The sequence below is a fragment of the Haliaeetus leucocephalus genome, unplaced genomic scaffold (genome assembly GCF_000737465.1).
Source record: "Haliaeetus leucocephalus isolate CR32 unplaced genomic scaffold, Haliaeetus_leucocephalus-4.0 Scaffold212, whole genome shotgun sequence".
Classification (NCBI taxonomy): domain Eukaryota; kingdom Metazoa; phylum Chordata; class Aves; order Accipitriformes; family Accipitridae; genus Haliaeetus; species Haliaeetus leucocephalus.
Window position 1 is genome coordinate 672,694 of NW_010972648.1, and position 12,309 is coordinate 685,002.

Sequence of the window (12,309 nt, forward strand, 5' to 3'; positions counted from 1 at the left end):
TTACAGATCTCTACGTTTCTGATTCCATTTTCTTCTTTTGGATCGTTCTATTTTTCTTGCTTACTTTTGACTTGTACTTAGTGCTAAAATGTCAGTCTTATTTGTGCTCAGCTTGAGGAAGCAAAGTACTCGATAGCTCCTCATCACTGCCCCTCCGTGCTCCAGAGGCCGGCTTCCAAAGCAGGGATGTAAGCGGGGAGGGGAGCTAAGGAAGGGCCCAGTTCAGGGAGGTAATTACATTTGCGAGAGTGATCCAGTTTCATTTGCAATCCTGAGCAAAGACTGCTTTGACTCTTTTGCAGTTGTTTGAGCAATGATTTCCCTGCACGCAGCTCAGAAACTCTGCATCAAGGCAGTATCCGAGGAACCTTCCCCTTGCACCACAGTTGTAATAGTATCACACCATTTCCAAAACACACGTGTATTTTAATAACGCTGATTCTACAAATGAACACTTACCCTAATGCTGTTTCTGCACTGTGCTTGGTCAAGGACTTCTCAGTCTTTATATTCTAAGAAGGATGCAACTATATTTACATATGCATGAAAATGCACTGAACTTAAAGAGAGCAGTCGGATGTGATACTGGTAATGGAGAATCTCCTGTCGGCAACTGTGCAGCCACCACATAAAGACCACAAGCACAGATCTTCCCCAGGAAGGAAGAAAATACTGCACCCCACTTCCAGTTAAAAACACCAGATTTGCTTAGCCATGGACTTTATGGCTCTCTGTAAACTTCACCCATAAATCCCTCACGGCAGTAAGAATCCTTCACAGACTGGATAATTTACCTGACTTCTCTTTGCACTTCTTTCCTCCTCCGCTACTGCAGCCATCTTATTTCTCCGTCTTACAAAATGTTCCAAATATAAAACGTGGACTGCATGCGCTTGTTCTCAAGCAGAGGGACTGGCGCCAGCACGGCGTCCCCCACGTCCGCGATGCGTGGCTGCGTCCCCGCGTACAGCATTAGCATGACACGAGGGCCACCGTCGCTGGCAGGACACGTGCATGTAACAGCATGACATAAAGTTTTATTTGCGTTATTATAAGGGACATAGCCTGGCTTTATGGAGCGGGCTGTGTGGCGCACAGTGGATTAGGGAAGCAGGAAAGCCACCAGGCACTCTTGGCGATGCTGCTTTGCAGGGCGCTGGGTGCAGCCTGGTACCGATATCATTGAACCATTGAATGGTTTGGTTTGGAAGGGACCTTCTGCAGATCATCTAGTTCCAACCCCCTGCCACAGGCAGGGACATCTTTCACTAGATCAGGTTGCTCCAGATCATGAGTAAAGCCCCAAGACCTTGCAGAGCAGTGCTGCTGTCAGGGGGCTCCATGTGACATGGCTGTGCCACGTGCCCAGTGTCCCCAAAAGCAGGGGGGCTGCAGCGGGTCCCCAGCCAGCAGGACGGCGCGGGCTGCGTGGCCCATTCCCTGGTGGTAAATCAGGCAAACGAGGTCTCTCCTTTAACATTGCAAAAGCGCACACTTATGTAAAAATATGATCAAAGTTTTATACATGTAGAATTTCCTAACAATAAATCACATAAATGGATATCTACACTGGGTAATAAAACTGAACAGATTCTAAACTGATCGGTAAAGTTGCTCATAAATTGTTGTTTTTAGCAAGCTGTAAACAAAAGCTGTATAAATACCAAGTGAGCCTTATAATGTAACTAGGTACACAGAGAAGTGCTCCAGCTGCTCTGTTTTCAGAGAAAATGCACTGGTTTTGGACAATGTTTGGAACTCTTTTGTTATTGCCCAGTATAAACATTAGATCTCCGGCTTGATACGCTGGCAACAAAGGGAGAGGAAGAAGCAGAAATAAATGCCGCGGACTTTGTTGTCTCTCATGGTGTTCTCCTCCTCGCAGAGGTTTACATGCCATTATGTACCTGTAGTTTGATGGGGCTGTGCGAGGCACATCTCTTCTCTGTGCTGTCTGTATTTTATTTAATTGCATTTCAACAAAACAAAGAAAGCACATATATATTCATGCAAACCATGCACTAAAGGTAATACTTACCTGACAGGGACAGAAACTATGTGGGATTCCCAGCCCAGAAATCACAGAAGAACACACTGTAAATTCTCATCTTTTTCGAATGCCCGTTTCAGAATGAAACAGAAATGATCATTTTAGCTGCCTGTCCAGAGGTGAAATACACAGCCAGCGAGCCCCGAGCATGGGACCTGCAGATTAGGTTACCAGCACAGAGGACTTCGAACCTGCCAGGGAAAAGCCCTTCCCAGAGCGGGTGCTTCAGGTGGTAAAGGCAGAGATGTCAGCTTTGATTTGAGCTAACCGAAAGGAATCTTTGGATGGAAAAGCTCCAGGACCTTTGAATTAAATGAAAGACCAGAACACTCTACAGAATGTCTGCAATAACAGTCTCTACAGAAAATTATGAGGAACTACATAAATCCACCCTCTTCCTCTTCACACAGGCTCATTAAAGCAGTACTGACTCTCTGGGCAGCTATAATTCTGCTGAGTGATACCCTGGAATCACCCTGTCAATACCCAGTGGTGTGCTGCCTCTCCAACTATCTGTGCCCCTAATATTCCTCTCTTTGATGGGATTTGCTGACCTTTAATCTGATGCTAGTTTACTCTCATCACTGAAGTGCAAGTCAGAGAGCAATAAAACGGCAACCTCACTGATTCAAAAGGGAGAGCTAAAGCGCCACTAACTGTGAATCTAACCTTTCGTAATGGCTCTCCCCTTAAAAGGGGAAACATGAAGTGCAAGGCAGCTAAAACAAACAATATTTAATGCTGACTACAAGATTTATTGCAGCCCTCTTTGCATGAGTATTAAATTGGAATTTCAGGGCTGTAAACTGAGGAAGAGAAGAGGGACAGCCAGCGCGGATGGAGCCACAGCCCCGCGCAGCACCTTCCCCATGCCACGGGCACCACCGGCGCTGCATGGAGCAGGGCATCGACAGCCGAAAGGCACGGGTAGCGGCGCGGTGGACAGCCAGCCGGAGCTGACTGAGCAAAGAGACCTGACCCCAGAAGGGCAAACGGAGCCTGAGCAGCACAGGGACGTGACGAGCGTAAGCTGCGTTCCTGATGCAAGGGAGACGCATGCGCAGGCATGCGCGAGCATCCTCTCCTGGGGAGGCCGGCACTGGAAGTGGTGCTGGACAGCCCTGGGGAGCAGCCTCAGGCCCTGCAGCCATGCGGTGCCTGGGCTGCCGAAACACAGAGCTGCCCAGCCCCTCACACCACCCCGTGCCACTGCGGGATGTGCAAAGCACCCGCAGAGACACCACGGCCCTTAACCACGAGCCGGGGCCACCAGGGAACAGGAGACCTCGTGCTGCTCGAGAGGGTACGGGGTGAGGCTGCGCACCAGGATGGGGCCCTGGGCACAGGCGACAGAGGACTGCAGCAGGGGCAAAGGAGGGATGGGGATCGGTTTGTCCTGATCGAACCCCTCTGGCTGGGTGGCCCCCAAAATGGGTCTCACTAAGAGGAGGCACTGTTTAGCACACGTCCATTGTAAGAGGGAGATCAAGCAGAAAAAAAGGTTATTCTCAAAATGCTGGTGCTCTTCCCCGAAGGAGCCACTGGGGGCTGTCGCATGGCCTCTCCCCATCTCTCCAGCCCTGAGCATGGGGGCTGCTCCAGCCCTCAGCTGAGCCAGGGTCCCCTCGTCCGGCTGCGCTCCCCACCGTCCGGCAGTGTCACCACAGATGCAATGATCGGTAAGGAGATGGAGAACGGCCTGTCTCTACACGTGGTGTACAACATCTCCACCTATTCTTTTATTTATTCCATAAACTGCAGGAAATCACAACTTGCAACGCGAGCCAAATTTTCCAATGGGTCTGTGCACTTTGCCTGTCCCAGAGGGGCTGCTCCTGCGCTGTCGGGTCAGGGTGCAGGAGCGCAGCCAGGCACCGTGGAGGCACACGGGCGAACACGACGACTGCCCTCTTGTTAGTGCCCCAAAGTGACTGTTCCCATGGCCAGCACTTAGAGAGGAGTGCGACCGGTACCTCCAATGCCACCCCAGGCTGGCAGAGTGTGTGCACAAAGCAAGCAAATAAAGGACACAAATCTCGCATGTTGTATACACACAGATCAATAGAAAACACACCAAAGTCACATCACAAAGCAAAAGAGAAATTATTGCATAACAAATTTCTCTCTGGCTCTCTGGGGAAAATAAAGACTGACAGCTTTGGGTTTAACAGGTGCTGCTAGAAGATGAGCTACTTATTAATACTGCTAGGAAGGAAAAGGATGATAAAAACTATAATGTGATTAATTATTTATGTTTACGAGCATGATTTTTAAGAGTCACAGTTTGTCATGCAAATCGCTTGGTCTGGTTCAGCTCGGCAAGTCGCACCCCAGAACATGCCTGAGGGCTCTTCACAACACGTGCAGCAATTACCACGCCACTAACAGGGCAAGCAGACCCATGGTCCAGACGACGGCGTGCCGCCCCGGCCCTACTTCCAGCCGGCTCCAGCAGCAAGCATTTCACTGCCATCGACAAACACAGTGACAGCATTTTCACGGGTGGAAGAGACTGAAACAAAAGTTTCTCATAAGCATAAAAGCTAGGAAAACTCTTGCAGCCGTTCTCTGCCTGGTGCGGCTCCCTTTGCAGGCAAACCGAAGGCGGAGTGGAGGAGACGAGAGCCCCAGTCCCGGCGGTGGTCCCTGGTCCCCCTCCAGCTCCGAGGCGGCGCTGGTCCTTGCGGAGACGACAGCTCCCTCCGGCCCCGCAGCGGCCCGCATGTGCAGAACGCAGCGACCAACACCGCAGCACCAGGGTCCCGCGCCGCAGAGCCGGGGCACCGGCATTGCCAAAACCAGCCGCGGATTTGCATGTAGCAATTACTGCACAAAACACCACCCAGCACTTCTGAAAAGAAAATTGGAAGCATACATTTGCAGAAACTCACAAAGACAGACTTTGTCAAACCTAACAGGCACTGATAAGGGGAGAGCTTTTATAAGGGATACTAAGAGATGTATCAGACGAGAGCAAGGCTGAATACAAAACAGTATTAGTATAAAAAAGAACAAAGAAAAGGCCTGCTCCGCCTAAGAACTGGTAATACATTAAAAATTTAAAACCTGGCACGACAAATCTGGATACTCCCTGCAGAAGACAACTGATATTAATGAACAGGCCTGTGCATTCATTGTCTGGGATCCCAGAGGAAAAAAATAATGCTGGTTACACTGAATTTTTTACAGTGAAATTCTTCTCTGCACAAACAGCTCCTCTGCCAAATCACCAGATTATTCCTGGCAGTTTTAACCATCTAAAAACACTCACCTGCCCAAGCACCAGATTCACCTGAAGGTACCTCATTTCTCCATGCAATTCCTCAGCACAGGACTTCAGCAGAGCCCAGCTTCCCTCTTATTTATTCAAGAAAAAGTGCTCAGGCTTGGTTCAACCACCCCTCTCAGCCCCAGATAAAGCAGCTCCCGTAGGACAAAGAGGATTTTGGTTCCTGTAACGTTTGACCTGGCAGGGCTCAAGCAAGGCCGAAGGAAAAACAACATGGGGCTCCCTTGTTTGCACGGGCTCCGTCAGATCCTGGACAGAGGGCCCCGGAACAGCCAGCCTGGATTCGGGGTTTGGCATCACTTTTGTGGCCAGGAAACAATAACCAGAAAGTTGGGAAATGCCAAACAGTACACATACTTCTCTGCTAATGGACACCAGTACCAACAATTATCTAGGTTGTAATGAAGAGCGGTAGAAGCGCTCGGCGGCATTTTCACTCGGTTGGCAAGCGTGACGTGAAAGACTTCACGGGAAACTTCTCCAAGTTGTGTCGTAAGACCCGAGCGGCCATGAAGCCTGTCAGCTCCACGAAATGTGTCACGGAGAGTGGAAATACTAACGAAAGGGAGCCGATGGAGAGAGGGCTGCGTTTTGGAAGGAGGAGCTGGGCAAAGCCAGGGATAGCCAGGGCACCCAAGCCCAACAATGCACGAGGGGCTCCTAGCCCCCCCAAGGGCTGTCCCTGAGCCCCGGCTTCTCCTGTTCATTCTCAAAGCCTTCCTCAGTGGAAGAGGCTTTGGGAGCACCCCGTCGTCGTAGTGCAACGCAAATCCCGGGGCAACCTAACGAGCGCCCGAGGCCGACGGTGCCCGTCGCTGCGTGCGGCTCCGACCTGCAGCTGGGCTGCAGAGTCCTCCTGGCCACAGGAGTGAGCCAGGACGGGCCTGGGAGCAGCGCCGGGTGGTGAGGGACGCATCAGCAGCCTTCTGCGCCTTGGCTCCAAATGGCATTTCTCTTCCCTGTAAGGCTTTGGTGCTGTGTAATAGCCGCACACTTGAGCGCACACAACAAGCAAAAGGCTCATTGTTATTGCTGTCGCTGCTGCACTCCTTAGGTGGCTGGGTGTTTGGGTGGAAACCTACCTGCCTGCAGCAACGCGCGGTGGAAGAAGCTGGGAATATCAGCAGTTTATGCCAGGGTCACCCGTGCAACACACAATTATGCCGGGGTGAACTGTGTTATAGGGAATGCCTCAAGTTTTAAACTGTCATTAGAATATCGTGGCCTGATTTTAACAATACAGCAGCGCTTCTAATGATCTTTAAGGTAATTCACTATTCAGACCCCAAGCAAAAGATGCAAATGTACCACTGAAAGCTCCTTATTAAATACCCACAGGCTACAGTTCTGTACAATAAGTGGTCCAGGTCTTTTTAGAACATCCTAATTAGATGAACAGAGATGCAGAAAAATGCAAAACCAGGTCATGCAGCAAAAATGTTGGGGGAAAAAAAAAAGCTGCAAAACAACCCCCCTCCAAGCCCCTCATTAAATACCCTCCCCCACACTGCATCCCTTATTAAAACCCTTGCAGTGTGATGAAGTGGAGCCAAAGGCTTCCAGCCCACCATCGTCCCCAAAATAGAGGTGACCGTTATTGTTCAAGTTAAGTTTTCAGTTTATTGCCAGGGATATGTCTAAGTGATGATATAAATAATACTATGAATAATACATTAAGCAAAAACCCAATCTGAAATTAAATTTGCCTTGGGTTATCTCCCTTTTTACTATATACATACAGAATTATTATGCGCTAGGGGAAAAAAAAAAGCTAATATCAAGGTAACACTTTTTTCCCCTTTGAAAGCAGCAAGAATTGCTACCCCTGAAAAGCTGCTGTCTTACACCAGAGACATCAGGGAAGAACTTCCCTTCACTCTGAAATAAGGCGATAAACTTGGAGACAGGTTTCAGGGCTGATTGGAAGATTCTCTTCAGCACGACTCAAGCAGAGATGTTTGCTTTGGCCTGGCGCATCTGCATACGAAGAAACATGCAGCTTCATTTGCAGGTGCACTGAGGTTCATCAGACCCTCCCGCCAGGCCTTGCTGGATAATTTACTTTCAGTGCTGGGAGCTGGTCTTACATTTATTTGATCTTTATGTCTCCAGTTTAGCCCAGATGAGTACCAGCCCTTTACTCACTGGCTGTTTAGCATTTAGCACTGACCTCGCTTTGATTTCCAAAACATTCCCACCACGGCCAGCATAAGCAGAACAGGAATTAGCCAGGCTCACATCAGGTGAAATTCAAACTGTATCCAGATACCAGACAAAGGAGAGGAGCGTTACAGCAGGAGCTGCGGCGGTGGATCGGGCTCTGCGCTGAGCCCAGGCACCTAGGTCTCTCCCCTGACCCTATGCCAAAATTGCAGTGTGATTTTAGGCAAACCACTTCTTCTCCTCATGCCTCAGTTTCTTCAGAAGGCGAGTAAGACTGTGGTACTTCGGTCACTCTACAAAGTCCTGAGGAGTTTTGGCTAAAAATCACTAGGAACTAAGGCCTTGAAAATATATTGGCACCTATTTCCAACCAACCCCAAGGCACCAGCGCAGCCAGTCCTCATCCCCTGTACCAAAAGCAAGCTGTTTCCCCTCTGAACACAGTCCCACGAGGCAATGGATACGGACTGGAGATCATCTGAACTAGTACCTTCATCTGTCAGGTCCTTCAAGTAACTCTCCATGCCACCAGAGACATGCATCCTGCTGTCAATCTGCTGCTAAGGCACTCCAAATACCAGGGTACTAATGCAAATTATGGCAATTCACAAGTTGGTTTTGTCGTGTGAGCGTTAGTTCAAAGGCAACCCGCTGAGACCGGAAAAACTCATTTCCTGAATGCTCTGAGAGAGAAAATTCGGGTGACTGACTGCAGAGTCTGGGAGACTGCAGTAAGGGCAATCTGCTCTGCTCTGCTCCTACGGCAGCCACCCAAAGCACTGTCTGACGACTTGGTCGACTTAGATGGGGACATTTGTACTCATATTTCCGTAGGTGCTTCCATAACACTAAGTATAAGGTCGTTGGTGCCAACACACCCTGGCTTTTCTTCCTCCTCTCCCCCGCGCTCTCCGCTGCGGACGCTGGCAGCCTGGGGAAGGAGAGGCTCTGACCCCCCCAGGCATGTCAGCTCCACAGGGCAATGGGCATCGCCTTGGCATTTGTCTAGAATTCCTGAGCCATCCCTGGGAGTGGCGCTGGGAAAGAAACGGTTAATGCACTAATTACCATAATTAAGAGTTGCCAATTTAATTATAGCTGAGAATATTAATGCTGTAACATTTGTTGGAGTGCAGAAAACAAACCTTTAATGCACAGACTTTGTTCGCAAACATCTAATGGAGCCCTCCTCCACTTCGCTTGGTGCTTCAGCGCTGACACAACAGCGATAGGTTCAGATTGAAGAACTTGTCAGCAATCAGGCAGGAGGAGGCTAATTAGCTGGCAGGTTAATGAGTGTGATGGCTCTTGACAGCATTTTGTTACAGCCTCTACTGTATTTAAACAATAAATGATTATTACTTAAACACAGTGGAGACAGTCTTATTAGGAGAGCTAGACCATATATTTATTTTCATAAAAACGAGACTAATTCCTTAGCGTCAAAAATAAAATGTAAAATTTTGGCTGATTATAGTCTCACCTCTGAATCTCCAAGGTATCTTGTCAGAGGAGGAGAGCAAAGGTTTTAAAAGTCCTTGTGCTCTCCATGAGAAGGCATTATACACTAGCACCAAATGCCTGAAGCCCGGATGGCTATAAAACATGAACAGTAGTGATGCAATTTAAAGAGCTACCTTGTTTGCCAGCTACAACAAAACACACATAGCAAATTCTTTCTCATTTTCACCAAGCATTTTTAGCCTCAGTCCCCGTGTGCAATAGGTGCTGGGGCTTCGCCATCCCCACAGTCTTCAGGCTCAGACAGGGCTCTGTATTTTTCCTCCTTTGGCAATCGGGATTTGGAAACAGGTGGTGAAGTAGAGGAATAGCTCTGTGGAGGGATTAACCCATTTCTCTGTCCGGTTAAGGGGGGAAGGGGGACATCTTACAGCACTCTTGTAATCCATAAACATAATGAGAATGAGAAGGAAAGTGTCTACATCCAAAAAATCCAAAAGCACAGAAATACAGTGCCTCTCCTGCAGATAAGGCAGGTAGGAACAAGCCACTGGCTGTAGTCTGAACTGTATTTACAGGACAAGCAATTGCAAATATGTGTCCAGAAAAACCTTATCTGAAGAGAATTAAATTGAATCCACGGCTGTGTAGTAATAAGGGAGGGTTATTTCAATTTAATATTTAGTGTTCCCTAGGAATTTGTACATAAACATGGAAGAAACAAAAGGCCTCACCTGCTGAGACTAATACCATTTTCGAAATTATTTTTGCATACATGAAAATGATTTGTGCCCCTCGGTGCTGCTGCTGAACACGTGAATAAAAATAGAAAAGGCAGTGAACTCCTCAAATCCTGCCTAATCCTTAATGCCGCATTTTACATATTTAAGATTCAAAATACCACAAGCTAAGTAACATGTAGCAGCAGTAAATGGCCGGTTACCAACAGCATCAGGTAAAGGCAGACGCTATCGTGGCTCATCCGGCAAACGCACAAACAGCATTACTCCCAAGAGATCCCACTGCCTTGGGACCCCGGGGCTGAGCGAGGAAAGGCGTGGAACCGCAGCCCCGGCTTGCACACCAGCTGCTGGTGCCGGAGCTTACTCGTTGCAGCAGATCGGCTAGCAGTGCCGGGGAAAGCTGGGGTGGAAGGAGGCAAATTCCCTGGCTAGCCTCCCCAGCTCCCCGGGGCAGCGCTGGGCGACACGGAGCGAGAGCCCTGGCAACAGAAACGCAGCTTGCCTCACCAAAGCCTGCCCTCAAATTCCTGGGGATAAACCCTATTCGCAAAGAGTCACCCGAATTCTGAGCCATATCCTCAGTTCCTTGCAGTATAAATAGAGCACACAGACAGCTCGCTTACATCATCCCACATGTGAGCATTCATCACGCGGAAGCCACGCGTGGCCTGCGCATCAACATAAAGCATAAAGTCACGTCAAGCCCAAATTAAACCTGCATTTTGCAAGCTTTGCCAAACAAGGCAGACTCTTTCTTTCCAGACCTGAGGATCTAAAGATCACACCATGCTATTAAATATTGATAGGTTTGTAAATATACAGAACTCAGCAACAACACAAAACTTTCCCTACAAAGCTTTTGAAAACCTCGTCTTGGAAGGGCTTATCCAATTTTTTTTTTTACATTAAAATATTAATAGCATTTGATAGAGCAATTGTAACCCAACACCATCCCAGGAAAAGCTGGCATCTGGCAAAAATCACCAGACTCTCTAGCTGTTTAAATGAGAATATTCTTCAGTCTGAAAAATTATTTATAGAGGGTTTTTTTACTACCCTTGTATACTGCAATGTTATTTCCTTTCCCACACACTAGCAAAGTCCATTTTCACAACTGCTATAAAGCGGCATGTTCACAGCTAGTAAAACAACTCAATAAATAGCCTCACGAAGCTATAGCTGTCTCATATCCTTTCCTCAATAAAAACAGAGGTGAACTGCTTATTTTCAGCAGCACACTATAAGAAGACAGAAGCATTATGACTGCTCATACATTCTGACTATCATTTGCCACAAGCTATATCTGTCAGCATTAAATAAAGCTGCATTATAAATGTAAACAAAACACCCACATCTACAAAATGAGCTGTCCGCCATTGCTAGAGGCATGAATTGAACCCGCTTATTGACTCAGCTTGCTCTTTTTATTTATTCTCCTACAAAGACATGCATTTACTTTACCCTACAAGCATAGTGGGTTTAGGGGCGGTAACTTGTCTCCTGCACAAGCTGAAAAGGCAGGTTGGTGACAAATGCAGATCTTAATGGGAACACCATTAGGTGGGCAAACATTGAACTATTATTGAAAAACTGATTTATTTTAAAAGGTTATCCTAGACCAAAACACTACATCATAAATAATTTGCAGGATCAGTCAAGTGAATTTATACTTATGATTTTTTTTAAAAAGGTAATTCATTGCAATCAAATAATAATGCCAGTTCGAGAGGAATTACACTCAAATATCAACTGCTCAGAATTTACAGTCTGAAGAGGTTAAAAGGTGCTCAGCTCTACAGCAGCACAGATCAGGCTTGTTCTCTGACAGTACGTTATACATCTTTCTAGACTAGAAAAAAGTTCTGTCCCTGTCAGACAAAATCCACCTTTGCACAAGACCAGAGCAGCACTCGCAGGCACCTACAGCCTCCGGGGGGGCAGCGGGCATGTCCCCCGCTGCCAGCCCTCCCCAGTCAGCGGGCCCGGGGGGCCCGGCACGCAGCAGGGAGCGCTCACGGCAGCACGGCAGCCAGCCGTGCCCCCCTGGATGGGAGCGCTCTTCTGGGGGTGCGCGAGCTGGCAGGGCCCCCACAACCCGGAGGAGAGCCCTCCTGGGCTCGGGGAAAGAGCGTCTGCCACAGGAGAATGGGACCGAAACCCCGCGCCTGAGATGCGGAGCTGCTGGTGCACTCAGAACTACCACAAGATGACAAGAGTTGTATAAAAATACTGCATGTTCCCCAATTAATAATTGCGATCAATTATTTATACAGATACTCACATTTCTACAAAGAAGGGAGAATAATTATAAATAATGCATTGGATATGAGGGAATGGATTCCGTTTTACAATACGCTGTATAAGAAAGAGTGGTTTTGCCAGAATTATCAACAAATAATGTGGTCCCACTTCTCACACTGGACTGCAGGGTATATCAAACTCTGGACAAAATCTTGCAGTAGGGGAGACACAACTTTCCTGTAATACAGGTAGCCATTAAAGGAATTTCCATAATATTCCTACAATCTGGCTCTTCTCTCTCACACCTCAGAGAAAGCTGTGCTTTGAGATAGCTTTTCTTCTGTCAGGCAGTGGTGCTGTTA

At 47.9% G+C, this 12,309-nt stretch overlaps 1 protein-coding gene across 2 annotated transcripts in view; it reads right to left on the bottom strand.

Annotated features, from left to right (window-relative positions):
- Nucleotides 1–12,309, bottom strand: part of PBX3 (pre-B-cell leukemia homeobox 3) — a 114,890-nt gene that overhangs the window by 29,776 nt on the left and 72,805 nt on the right. For both annotated transcript variants that reach the window (XM_010566472.1, XM_010566473.1), the window contains exon 4: nucleotides 795–813. In XM_010566472.1, coding sequence (XP_010564774.1) covers nucleotides 795–813 — 19 coding nt within the window. The remainder of the gene's footprint in view (nucleotides 1–794; nucleotides 814–12,309) is intronic.